This window comes from Ylistrum balloti, unplaced genomic scaffold, assembly GCF_031769215.1.
Source record: "Ylistrum balloti isolate Yb309-2 unplaced genomic scaffold, AGI_CSIRO_Ybal_v1 Utg371274, whole genome shotgun sequence".
Taxonomy (NCBI): domain Eukaryota; kingdom Metazoa; phylum Mollusca; class Bivalvia; order Pectinida; family Pectinidae; genus Ylistrum; species Ylistrum balloti.
Window position 1 is genome coordinate 224,941 of NW_026782685.1, and position 14,637 is coordinate 239,577.

Here is a 14,637-nt window from a genome sequence, read left to right on the forward strand (position 1 = left end):
TAGATTTAAACGAATACCGCTGAATAAGTAAAATGATAATACGACCAGGCGTTATGGAATAGGAAGCCTCTTCTACATCATCTGCCCGGATATCACTTTGCAAGTCTATACATATTGTTTACATTTTAATTACATTTTATTGAATAAAATGGTAACACTGTTTATTTAGTAGAAATGTTGCACTCATCTGATGAATTGTTATCCAATCGAAAGACGTTATTTCACTTAATTTGTATGATACCAAATTTCTGTTTTATTTATATCATAGAAACTGTATATACAATCTGTAGATTTTTATTCATTTTAAACTACCATCATAATGCCATGCATTACTAAATGATCAAGTATACAACTTTTGCCAAAATTAACTCTAAAACACTAAATTAAGACTTTTCAACTACTATAGAGAATGGTTCAACTAGGAAATATATTTTACAGCGGCTCAATCAAAATAGCAAAACTATGACACGGGTTCGGTAGACTCGTAACAAATATCTTCATAATATCTCTAATTTATCTTGAATAGAGTTTTGCTTTCATCGTAAAGAACACAAATACAAGCAACTGAGTAAAGAATAAAGTAGAAATATCTTTCAAGTTGATATGCGCATCACATATTATGAACGTTCATAATTGGTGTGTTGCTCTCCCTTCTCGCTTACTACATATCGTTGATATTCTTTGTTGTGCAGTATCACCAAACAACCATAGATTTCGCTAATGACAATAACAAGACTATTCCCATATGGACCAATACAAAACAGTCTCCAGGAAAAGCAGAAGCAGTGTTTGTACAGACGCTTTTCTGCTGCACTTCGTCGGTATCCGTTTTCACTTCGAAGTCACCACAGAAACCATTCAAGATTGGCTCGGCAGGAATTCCACGCCTTTAATATATAACATTTTAGAGGAATTAATTCTTGTCTAAAAGCAGGGAAATTCAGATTTAGAGAAAACAAGAAGAAAAGATATGATATGATGGAAAGACATCTAAGTAATTGGATACAAAATGATACGCGGAATATTTTGACACCAGAAAGATGTACACTGTGAAAACCCACCAGGTAACTTTGTGCTGGATCAGTGACCTTATAAGTGAGGTGTAACGCTTCTAATTAGACCATATAAAATTTGATTTCGATAGTGATGTGAGATTTAAATGGTATTTTTATACTGAGAAACATACTCTGTATTACTATTAATTTGAAAACAAAAATGTTTGTAACGGTTTTGAATGTAACAATACAACAAATAAGTATTAAGTGACAATATAGTTCATAACCAATGTGAAATAAAAGTATTTGGTCATTTGTAAGTGCATACGAATTAAACAAAAACCTGTAAGGAATGAAGCAGCTATAGTGCTAAAAATGATTTTCAGAAACGTTACCTTGACTTTATACAAGTCATAACACAAGTTTCAAGATATGTAGGTTGATGAAAATAATGAAGAAATATAAATATCGTCATAGTGATTTCACTGAAAATATTCAATTTCTTGGTGCGATATGATGCTGGACGTATTTGATGCCCGTTAAACTGCCTGTTGGTTACGTTGTTGAATACCATATTCTCATTTGAAAACGTAGTATTACTTACATGGATGGACCAGCTTATTCTCCCGGAACACCTGATATTATTCTCTTTGTCTTCGTGTAAATACTTTTTTATATTGTTGCTTTAGTTTGTTTGGATCATGATTATGTTCACATGTTGTCATTTTTTTCAAAGCAGTAATAGTGATTTTGACCTTTATCCAACAACCCTGAAACTCCAGCTAGTCCAAAATATTTTGATGCTTTATAAGTGTGTTTAGTGTTAGGAGAATCCCCAAAGGGATGAAGCTGTGAGAGTGCTGACAATAATTTTCTGAAAAAAAAATGGTGAACTCGATACACCAATCCTGGGGGCCAAACATTTGAAATTTCATACGCATGCGAAATTTGATGAGAATCCCCCAAGGAATGAAAATACAAGGAAGCCGACAAACTGACAGAGAGGGAAACTATAGTTCATCTGGTTTCACTGGAAGAGGACTGATAAGCATAGATGTTTTAAGGAATTGCAGACATAAACATAAGCATTCTTTTAATTAATCTTTTAAATTGGATAAACTGGTTATATGTTACATAATCACCGCTTTTGCATTTTTTAAATTAAAGCCGACATTTTCAGACATAAGCAGATGATTGGGATAAGTTAAAATTAGCAATGTAACCACCTTATTTCTTAACGTTGGATTCCCCCACATCCACGAAAATACCAACATGGCAATATAATAACAGTTCAAACTCAAGTTCCAGAAAACTAAAGCAAAATATTAACAAAAAAAAAAAGGATTTACACGGAGACTCCCGAAAAAGTAGATGAAGGATAAGACAAGGTGTTAAGGAAAGGTAAGCGTCTTGTGCTCCATCGACGATACCAGCCAAGTAAGAAATGTCACATTCTCAAATGAAAACAAGGTAAACAGCAACGAAACCAAAAAGGCATTCCAACGAGTGTCAAAAACGCAGAACCAACAGGCAAACTAACGGGCATCAAATGCGTCCATCTTCATGTCAAACAAAGAAATAGAATATTTCTCAATGAAATCACAAGATGGTGACCCTAAAACTTCCCAATAATTTTCGGCAACTTGCATCTTTTGTACACTTGTGTTACGAGTTTGTCAGTCAGTTGACGACTTCTTGCGCGATAATGGAAACAGGCATTTGAATATCGAATCAACTGTGACATGTAAATATCATACGTTAGAGATGCAGAGAAAGTGCTATCCAGAAATAGAAAATTCACAATCGAGAAATTGAAATCATCAAATTTGTCATACAACGTAATGGAAAGCTGTTCATGTTGGTTTCGATGTAGGAAAAAAGTTGTCATAATTAAAAAAAGGAATATGACAATATTCTAATTGGCCGAAAGCGTGGAATTTTATTGGCCATCATTGATCTTATCCCGACCATTTGTTTTACCATTTTGGACATGATATGCAATATGCTGTTATCACAATGTTGTGATATCTGATATATTTTAATTGTTCATATTACATCATGTAATAGTAATAGTATGATATTGATCTCTCTCTCTGCCCATTCTGATATTTGGAGATAACAACAGGATGGGAAGATTATTATGATGGCAAATACAGCAAACACACTTGTCTAGCTGTGGAGAAAAAGCTTCACACGCCTTACCCACCACCGTGTCAACATATCTCATTCGATTTCCGTAAATTAATTCCTTAGATAGTTGAAATTTTGCAGTTTAACCAAACGTTTCGAACAAGGAGGGAGACGATGGTTCTCTTTACTAATTCTGTTATGTATATTTTCTTCATGCAAAATCATTCTCTACGCGGATTTTACAAGAAAATAGTGCACAAGTGGCATATCTGACTAGAAGTATGTCAAACTAACCTGAGCATCCTGCACCTGTGCTGGTCTAGCCTGAAAGAAGCATCATCCGGGTTCTTCATGTGTTCAGGACTCCACAATCTCTCAGCTACGGCGGACGCTCGAGGCCTGGTTTTGAATGTTATTTATTTGCTGTTGGTTATTTTATCTTTAAAAAGTGTTATACATTGTAATGAAGTTTTTTGAAGATGTGGAAAGAACTAACAACCAGCAATAGAGGCTAAAACATGGGATAACAAAAGTGACTGACAGACATTAAATAGGGAGACAACAAATCGATACAGTTAGCAACAGAGCGTCTGCGAGATAAAAGTCAACATCAGCTTAATACAAATAACATGAACATAGTTAAAGACATGCTGCAGCAAAAAGGATTAAAATTCGGACGAAACAAAACAATCCAAATGCTTATAAAACAGAAACGTTACATTGTGTCTAAGTGGTAGTATATCATACGTTACCAAAGTCTGGAGAGAAGATTGGTGCCATCCACGTACTCGCCCCACATACACGGCTCACCCCCTAAAACTCGTGACTTGTCCTGGATCGTTCCTACAATAGGACAAAAGGTTACATTGTTTAATTCTTGAATATTGTAATTGAATACAAATTGGTTTTAAACACATTGATGACAAAATGTTAAAACTGTTTTTTCTTATTATTATTATTTTTGTATCCAGACTATAACATGAATATGTTTGTTTACGGTTAATAAAAGCAGGGACATATCGTCCATGGGGAACCAACTAGCTATTTAGTTCCGACATATATGCATCGACTGTATCAAGCCCTGCACTTCTATACCTGTGCAAAAAAAATTGTACCATTGAAGTTATGTGGGTCACAATCGTAGTATTTTCGCCACTCCTGGCCGTAGTGGATAAAGTCAATATACCAACAAGAGGAAAGAATAGCTGAGTATCCTTTCTGAACCACGTTTAGCATGTTGGAGCTCCATTCCTGTTTGTTCTTCCACACCTCGACCAAAACGTCCTTGTCTGCCTTTCATATGTAATGATAAAGTAAATCTGATGCATTACCGCGTAAACCTCTATCTCGGCGTTGACAAACATGGTAAACGATTGTACAATATACACCCAAATGAATAACACGTTTCAATGCAAAGGAATTCTATACAATCTAGCTAAGTAATCAAACTGCATCATACATATGTTTTGTCTTTCCAGGACCCGTCAGTGGTATAAAGAGCCCCAATTTTGAAACCCAGTAGGAAACTGTTGCACTCGACTCATATGTCAATAAATTTCACAGTTTTCAAATATCTTATAACTTTAAAGGTCATCAAGTGCGTGTGTATATTCTGAACCGTACCACAAGGTTTTTCATAAGTTCCATGAAAACCGACAAGTGTTAAATCTGAGTATTTATGATTGTTCCGATACCAGAGTCGTCACAAAACCAATTCTTTGATAAATTGACGGATTCTCAATCTTAACGAGTAATTCATATTCACCACAGTGAGCACTCACAAATGAGCTGAACGTTCTACTGCTTCATTGTGTTGGCAGCTTTGTTCTTTTTTATTCTAATAAATAATAATAAATTCCAATGTATTTCTAAGAAAAGAAACATTATTGAAATTCTATTATTGTTTAAACAGTTCTCTACAAAACTGCACATGAATTATATTATTTAAGAAATAAATCGTCAACAGGTCTGGTGTTTCCGTTGCGATTTACCTAGTTCTCATTTAGGAAAGTGACATTACTTACCTGCTTTCATCTCTTTTATATACTTACATGTAGCTTATATAAAACAAATTTTATCTTGTCTTACTTTCAGTCCGATTTCAATGGGGTCCTCCCAGATGATTGCCTTCTTTTGTGTGTTCGACACGATATCCAAGATGCGTCGGATATAATACTGCTCCATACCAGAAAAGTCAGAGGCATTTAAACCTAGCACCCTGGTCAGAAAGTCTCCCACGTTGGGGTTGGAAGCCCTGCAACAATTAAAAAGATGCATTATAGTATTAGTGCGGAATTGAAATCGAATTTATGGTGCTACTTCACTGAGGCATATTGTCTAGAACATCCAGCAGGACGTCCCGAAACTTAACGCGTCATTTTTCCCGTTGGGGAACTCGATTAACTCCTGTTCATGCGAATTCGTATGCTCTTAGAGAGTATCGATGATATCAACAAAAAAAATAACCCCACGAATATTGATATCTTTGTGACGTTGATTTTAGTGGCCGTTGGCAGATTAATTGTAGAGAACGTACCAACATTGGTGATATGCTTCATCCATCCCTAAGTGTATGTAATCATCTGGAAACACGGATGTCACCTCAGAGAACAGCTCCTCCAGAAATGCGAAGGTGGAGTTTAACATAGGATTCATTATCTCGTATTCGCCATGCCGCCCATATTTTGCCTTTCCCTTCTCCCCATCATTCCAACATGGAGTTAGCAAATCTGCGAAAACAATACATCTACTGAACCATGTACTGGTACGAGAAAGTTCTTTTTTTGAAGACGATTTTTTCCACGTGTCAATATGTATAAGAATAACTAATGATGTCTAATGTCTACGTGACAAAATTTACTTTCATTGAAATAAACATGTGGCACAATTTTAACACTAATAGGTTTATCAGATACAGAACAGACGCACATTATTTGTAATGACGGATAAAGGAATGTTTAATCTTACAAACGATGTCGTTGGTTGTAGGATAAATGTTTAAACATCGTTATAACAAAGAAATGCATATAAAAACGAAACCAGACATCCTGTAGACTTATAACAATTTTCATCCTTGTATAATTGCGATGACTGGATGTGTTCTAAAGTTGCTACCAAACTTGGCCAGAATTATCTCAAGAATACATGTGTTTTGGCGCCTTGCTTCCTACCGGTACATATAAAAAGAACAAATTTCAGAAATAAATATATATATAAAGATGTACAATCAGCAGCAAAAGTTTGTCAATAGAAATATCAGTATGGAGGTATTTTAAACTTTGTAATTTATAAATATTATCATAATTAAGGAATTATTAAGGCATTTGATGGACATCAAAATTATATTGATATTCAATCAAAAGTGCTTAGGTCCCACTCAACCCTTGATCACTCCAACTAGAAAGGCTAGTGTTAACTGTTACCATGCGGGGAACGCTATGTTCGCCATTGATGGGATAGGGAGCCATTAGGCCCAGAAGCCGCTGTCCAAAAAGTATAACTCAATTTTTCGGATATTCTGACAGACTGTTCCGGAATGCAGGGCGCCCCCTCATTTCATCAGAAAACACTTACGTTCGTCGGTGAAACAAATCCTACTAGTCAAGGAGACAGAAAACCTGTAACCAACCAACCAAAGCTGCTACATACACCGATTAAATATCCCAAGGACTTGGTGTAGTCTGTCGTGTTTCTGCCAACCTCAGCCAAACTTCCATCTTAGTCTTATGTGTTGTTACCTAGAGCTGTCAAATTCCCCTACGTCTAGGTATAATAATGGCTTGTTAATATCTATTCCAGTTATTCTTCCTCATGACTTGGTTGGGGTGTTCCTATATGAACACGTCCAACATTCACCATGACCTAATGTGTATTGACGACTTGCTACTTACCCCGATTAAACTTCCCCCAGGACTGGGTATGCCCTGGCGTATCAAACTCGACAATGACTCGGATACCCCGCAATCTAGCAAACTGCAACACTCTCTGTATGTCCTTTTGGCTATACACATGAACGGGACTGTATGCGCCCTAACGAGAAAAGCTGATATCGGCATTCGACATTTTTATTAATTTTTAACTCGATGATACGTGTGAAAAAAATAACTGAAAGAGAGAGAGGGTGTTATAAATGATGAATGAATTCCAAGTGAGACTAATGTGAATATATAAAATTACATCTCATTTTTAAATACATAATATCTGTATAAATGATCCGGTATAACAAACGTATGACAAGTACGACAACCTACCTTCTGTGATAGTCCGGGGAATTTGATACTCTGGTATGGGAAGGACTGATCATCAACAATGTGCCAATGGAATACGTTGAACTTGTTATAAGACATAGCATCCTAAACCAATAAGGCATTATAAATTAAGTATTAGACATATGTATTGATTTTGAAATGCCAGATATAGTCTTTGACTCTGCCTATGATAACAGATTATACAAAATCTATTTATCATATTTTTTCCCAGTGGAATATAGATATATCTTTATAAAAGTGTTATTTTTCACTACGGAAAATTAGCACTTTCTTGTTATTATCTAGTGAAATATAACTTCAAAACGTAACAAATAATAATGCCTGGTACTGAAAAAACAACACAAAACCAGAAACCTGACGGCGTAGTTTACTAGCAACATTCAATTCCATGGTAAAATTTCACTTCCATGACAGTCAGCAAACAATGCTACACAAATTAACTTATAAAACATCAAACCCAATCCCAAAACAAACGTTTTGGACGTTTCAAGAGGATTCATGTCATTAACAGCGACAGTTGTAGGTTGCCGCCATATTTTCAGCCGCATAGTAACTTGTCAGAAGTTAAACTCTATGAAGGTTTTACATCACAATTTGTCTGTTATTGACATGTTATTAACATTTTCTTTGTGGATATATAAAGAAATATACATTGAAATGTTTTTTGTGTTAACATATTTTAAATAATTTTTTTTAAATGGTCTATATATTGTCACGCACTGCTAAGTTAGGAGTGAGTAATGTCCACACAAAACCATCTGTTCTGTATATGCCAGAAATTTGGTTTATTTTCATGTTTATCTTGTGCTGCGCACTCATGAAAGATAATAAAGTATTAGACACACTTATGAAATATATTTGTTATTACAGATTTACTTATATTTGCTATTTATTTGTTATGTGAGGTACATTATTGTATCACGAAGGAGCATCGCCATGAAATTTGCCGCAGATTCTGTTATTTATAAACATTTCGTCTTCATTTCTGATGCAGGCAGAAGAATATGTCATGCAATGACAGGTATTCAATGGCCATATCAAAGTCATGTAGTACATTTCCTTAAGTCAACAGAGTTGTGATGTAAATCAATGAAAATATGCATTAAGATTCCATCTTACTGGTACACATCACCATAAACTTTACCGTTTTGTACAACAAGATGTATAGTCACAACTTTGTATTGATGTGTGTTGTCCTCCGTTTGGATATATCCTTGGTGCTGGTATAAGAAGCTTTGGATTCATATATATGAACTGGCTTACACGCAGACCAGCCTCACGTTTTGTTTATATATGAGATTGGCGAAAGTGGTTCGCATGTTTACAGATCCTACAAATATTCTCAGTTTAGGATAAATTTCAGTAATACGTACATTTTACTTACCAAATTCTGTAATAGGATAGGTACTGGTATGAAGTGACGGGCAGTATCCAGCATGATACCACGGTGTGGAAATCGGGGCTCGTCAACGATTTCCGTCTTGTTTAATCTTACCTTCGATACATCAAAGGAAAGAAAGTAGATGTTTGTTTACATTTTACTATCGGACAATAATTAGCTGAAAACCTGTTTATAATCTGAAAGTATGACTATTTTCAAAGTTGTGGTATAGTTATTATTGACACCAGAAAAAGTAGTGATTTTAAACACGTGGTCACCTTTCATTTGCATTTCATTTCATTTTCGTTTCATTTTCATAATGCATATATAATTTTGATTTAGTTATCTAATAAACTAAAACCCAACAAATGTTCATAATCATAATGAACTGAAATAACAACAAATTAAAGTAAAAAAAGATTAACTGATCCATAGATTCAAGAATTGATCATGTTGGCTGACACGATAAAAAAAAAACCATTCACTTGAAATATATCACAGTAATATTGATAATTGAGAAATCAGTTTATGAATTAATGAATGAATGAATGAATGAATGAATGAATGAATGTACATTGTTTCGTTACCTGCCCTGTAGGGGAAGTATACAGCAGCTGACTAAATGTCTCAAGTCCTGTAAAGATAACACGGAAATTCCGACATATTGATAGAAGATTTATTCCAAGTCAGTGGAAGTTCCTGTCACTATTTATCTCGCCAAGTACTTTACAAATGACAAATACGACGTGAGGAACATTATTATATAAGCTGTACACATTGACGGACGTCATAAGATTTTGCTACATGAGTTTGAAATTAATAATTATGAAACGAACCCCTTAATGCTCCCCATACAGTGTTGGCACGTAGGATGGAATGTCTGTCGACTTTCAATGTATCTGGAACACAAAACCCACACACATACATAACCTCATATAGTATCCGGCCAGTTCTGTTCTTAAACAATAATGAATTATACAAATAATATCATACTAAGTAATGATTAATATTAATATAATATTCTTATGTAAATCCATGTGAATAATTTAACTCTGATGTTATAATTATGTGAAGGTACAAACAAAGCACATATTTGTTATAAACGTTTAATATCATATATATATATATATATTAACAGTTATTTCGTGTAATTTTGTTTCTATTTGGGGATGTAATTGATGTGTAAAGTTTAATTCCTGACTATTTAACATAGTGTACGTACACGATTCATTCATTCCCAGATAGGGATACCCTTGACAGGAACTGTTATCTACATGTATTTGTAGGTCTTCTGCTGTTTGCAGAGCGTCGTCTATAGATCCAACATCTAGGTTAGACGTGTACCGCGTTATCCCATTATCAATGACGTCACAGCCTTTGACTGTAGATCGTATTTTAAAGCTCAATCTGTCAAGAGTTAGGGCTTCGGTTGTTAGTTTCATTTCCTTTGGGTGTGGCCATGGTGACCCTGGTGGTGACCTTTGACCCTTTACGAAAGAGAAAACAAATATGAGTGCAATAAAATACGATTATAACGAATCCCAGGCGACTGTGTAAATCGCTTTTTTAGTTCAGTAATTCGCAATAGCGTTATAGCAAATTGACGGAAATTCGTACGAAAATGTTCCAAAAATAACTAAAATGTCTGGTCTACAAGAACACGAAAATACCAACATGTCAACATAGCCATAATCCAAGATCCAACTTCTGATTCAAATAAATCTATTTTCATGATGGTTTATAATAAACTTACTCATGATAATGTTGTTGTTTTTCTGGCATGCATTTTTATATTGTCTCTCTTTGAACATCATAACTGACTGCATCTCGTTTTTACCTAACATGTGGTGTTATAAAAATTATGTCTACTATAAATTTATAAAGTCGACAACATAATTAGTCTGATAAGTACTAAGCATGAGAAATAGATTGGTATTGTTTTTCCATGGCGGTAAACAATTACTTTGCAATAAGTAAAACATCGTTACGTTATATTTCGTTATAAATACTAGACAAAAGCTTTAATCAAATGTCAATGTAGACACTGAAATCTGCCTGAATTGCTGTATCATCTTGATTTGATCTCAGCAAAGCTGATTATGGAAGGAGAACAAATATTTGAGAATTTGCGATTACATAAGAAATAAAATAACAAATATAAAAAAACACATTGCCATTCTTCATCTTTTGATATTATTTCATTATCTCGTGATTAAATTACATCGATTCGTTGGAAATTGAACTTTAGTTTCTTTCGATCCAATGGAGGAAAGAATGACACTAGTAACATATGTTTAAAGCAGGTTTTAGTTAGGAAGTTAAGCGATACCTGTTTATAGTGATGTCATCTTTAATTATAATGTGGTATGATCGCCTGATGATGCCATAGAAGGTGTAAAGACACTGTGGATAGTATTGTTAGTCTTCCACAGCATTGCCTTGTTTATACAGTTAATTACATCCATGTAATATTTTTGTGTATTAGAGATGGCTAATCATCAACCGTTGTGACGTTTAGGTAGCGCTCTCTTGCGAACCACCTGGTCTTATTATCCTTGTACTTTTTTCAGGAATCTCCATGTAAATCGTTCTTTTGTTAATGTTTTGCCCTAGTTTTATTGAATTTGTGTTTGTATTATGATTATGTTGATATGTCGATACTAGAGATAGAGTCCAATTTTGATGCGAAAATGTCAGTTGTCTGCAATATTTGCATGAAGAATCGATCGCGTGATAAAAAGAAATGTAAGTGACTTCCCACATGTATATAGATTTATTTATTTTAGTTCGCTTTAAATACAAAATTCTTATACTCGTTTCAATCAAATTGAAACTCATGTAAGATCCTGTAGATAATGTACAGTTCAACCAAACATTTCCAGTTACTAGGCGAATGCATGGTTTACTTGTAACAATATAACATTGAAATTATTTTTTAGATATCTTCATTTTAACCCCAAGTTCTTTTATTTGTCACAAAACAATGCAAGTGGAAGCCTGTTACGCCATATATGATATTCTCCCATTTTCTCGACATTTCGAAATAGAAATTAGGCATGAGACGTGATCTATATGAAATGTATTTAACATCAAGCTCGGATGACACGATACCTGAGTATCCTGACATTGATACCTACACGTTACATAACAACAATCAGTATACAAGTTACTTACCTGTAAAGGTAGTCTGATGGCGATGTATGTAATATATCCACTGGCGAGTACCACCCAACACATCAAAACAATGACATTGGAGAAGATCAACTTAGTATCCATGTTCAGTATAAAAGGCAGGAGTGTGATACTGAAGCAAGCTTGGACACTGTAAGGAGGCTTTGATTGTGCAGTATTTAACATCGCCAAAGCTCTAGGTAGTAAACTTGAATACTGGGGAATGAAGAACAGAACTAATATGGTAACTTAGTAACAGAGAGATGTCTGGTAGTAGAAGGTAATTTTGTAATTTGACTAGACTGCAGTAGTTTTCGTGTAGGAATATTAATATATTTCTTAATAATATACTGCATAATACACAATGATACACACAGGTCATTATAATGCTTTTAATTAATTTAAAATAATGATTAACGGTTAATAATATATCTGGAAGTTATCTAAACTTATATCACAAATACGACACGGGCATAAACATTAATAAGCCCATAACAACAGGACACTTGTGAGGACGGTTAAAGCAACTTTTCTGTGTAAATGTTAGTTCATGTCGTATCTGTCATCTTTTGACATAAATTCAAACTCATTCAAGATCTACAAACTGTACACTATATTTATGTTTCTCTGCGTTTGCTTGTGAGGTATCAGCAAGTAATTTCTGGTCCAAAATTGAGGAGTACACTAACTAAAATTTACACATAATTGTATCTGAAATAATTCAATATTGAAAGTTAGGAATTTGTTGCATCCACATTTGGTTATTGACAATTATTTGGATCTGTTTGGATTTTCCTCTTCGATTTCAACAATTCAACGTCGTTACTTTGTCCTAGATGTATGAAACAGTTGTTTGATACAAGTATATTTAATGTTTGGGTCTACTGTATCTTATTCTTATTTTGTCTTGAAAGGTGATATTCGATTCAGTGCCCTGTGTATAGTTACTTGATTAAACATTAAAATTTTAGGAGAAACGTGCACAAAGATGTCCAACAGTGCTAATGCATCTTGTGATGACATTAAAATCATTTTGACACAGTAAAGAAAATACATAAAGGAAAGAAAACAAGTAATGTTATATGCAACGATATTTATTTCACCACACAACATAACACCAATAGTATAATAAATAACTGACGTAAAATCGTCTTCAGGTTTTCTTTGTACAAAAAACAATTTCTTTGCATTTTATTTACATAAGTATACTTGTACCGTAGAAATATTTCTAGTCAAGAATATATCGAATAAAATAGGTATTTTTGCTGCTGTATATACATCTCAAAGGATATCGCATGAGGTTCTCTGTTTATATTCCAGTTGAAGAAGTTCTGAAACACTTGGAAGGTCAGCAATGAAAATGTAAGACGAAAAAGTATGAAACTAAATAAAATAAACACCGGAAGGATAAAGATAGTAAAATATTTCTGTAGAGTGAGCACTTTATAGGTATCGTTGGTATATTGGTAATTACCTATCAGGTAATGCAAAATTGTTTAAGTACACCAACTATCAAGTGACAGAAAATACAGTGTTGTAATAAAAACAACTTTAATAACTTTAATTTTACAGTTAGAGTTGTCGTCCTTTGACCTTTCCTCGTTTTAGAAATCGTCAGTGTTAAGAAAATTATCATCAGGAGTATAGGAATGAAATATTTTTTTCAAAATTGGCATGATGTCGTGATCACGTACAAATATATACAGAAACAGTGTTAACGTGAATATAAATGAAAATTTACTATTTGCATTGGTAATAACCATACTTCCACCTACACAATCAACTATAGCAATACAGATTTCATATTACAGTTGGTGTGTTCAACACTTACATTTTCTAACATTGGCATTGACACATATGTGAACAATATGAATATCAGGAATGAGAATTAAATATAAAGGAATATCTACAATACTAAAATTTGTTATTATACAATTAACACGAGCTTCCATTGCTTTGAATGCTGAAGAAATATATAAATATTAAAGTATTTTTCCAACAGTGGGCCTCGTTATTTAAAATTGACATGCACTAACGAAGGAAAGTTAGCATCGAGATAAATATTATTGATAAAATATTCTCCATGCTAACATACATGAATCTTAATATAAACGAAACACTGTCTTATATATATTAATTGAATGAATTTACTTTTTTGTCGTTATGGTGATCTGAATTCATAAGGTATTATAGAACTTAATGAGGTATTGCAGAAAATCATAAGGTGTTACAGAAAGTCACTAGGTAATATTGAATGTCATATGATATTAAATAGCGTCAAAATGTACCTTGCAACTTAACAGGATATCAAAAAAGTCATAGTGTGTTATAGAACTGAACTTCATCAGTTATTATAGAAAGTAATAAGGTAGCACAGAACACCACAAGGTATTATAGGAGGTCTTAAGGTATTATAAAACGCCGTAAGATATTATATGACTTCACAATGTATCATAGATAATGTGTTATACATTTGTACTATAACTTCAACCATTAAAATATTTATATGAGATTGCATTGTCAAAAAGGCATTGTCAATATAGCAGCATAAAATTACCCGAAAACAAATAAAATGTTCCTATCTATAAATAACATGTCCCTATCTATAAATAGAATGTCCCGATCTTTTATGAAAAATGCCTCTATCTATAAATAAAATGTCCATATCAATGAACATTACACAGCCAAAGAC

General features: G+C 33.8%; 1 protein-coding gene across 1 annotated transcript; it reads right to left on the minus strand.

Moving 5' to 3' along the window:
- Positions 1-694: 694 nt before the first annotated feature.
- On the minus strand, positions 695-12,131 carry LOC132561743 (beta-hexosaminidase subunit beta-like). The gene is made up of 13 exons (XM_060226444.1): positions 11,949-12,131; positions 9,997-10,261; positions 9,611-9,673; positions 9,362-9,408; positions 8,778-8,888; positions 7,376-7,477; positions 7,016-7,154; positions 5,662-5,854; positions 5,214-5,379; positions 4,241-4,418; positions 3,878-3,968; positions 3,420-3,524; positions 695-887 (listed from the first exon to the last, which is right to left on the minus strand). Exons 1-13 carry the CDS (start codon positions 12,129-12,131, stop codon positions 695-697), a joined length of 1,836 nt encoding a protein of 611 aa, XP_060082427.1.
- Between the last annotated feature and the right edge of the window lie 2,506 nt (positions 12,132-14,637).

Coding starts and splice junctions, on each gene's coding strand:
- LOC132561743 (XM_060226444.1), bottom strand. CDS start 12,131: ATGTTAAATACTGCACAATCAAAGCCTCCTTACAGTGTCCAAGCTTGC. Junction 9,409..9,610: donor TGTATGGGGAGCATTAAGGG/GTTCGTTTCATA, acceptor TTATCTTTACAG/GACTTGAGACATTTAGTCAG. Junction 5,855..7,015: donor CTGGGGGAAGTTTAATCGGG/GTAAGTAGCAAG, acceptor TTGTTTTCGCAG/ATTTGCTAACTCCATGTTGG.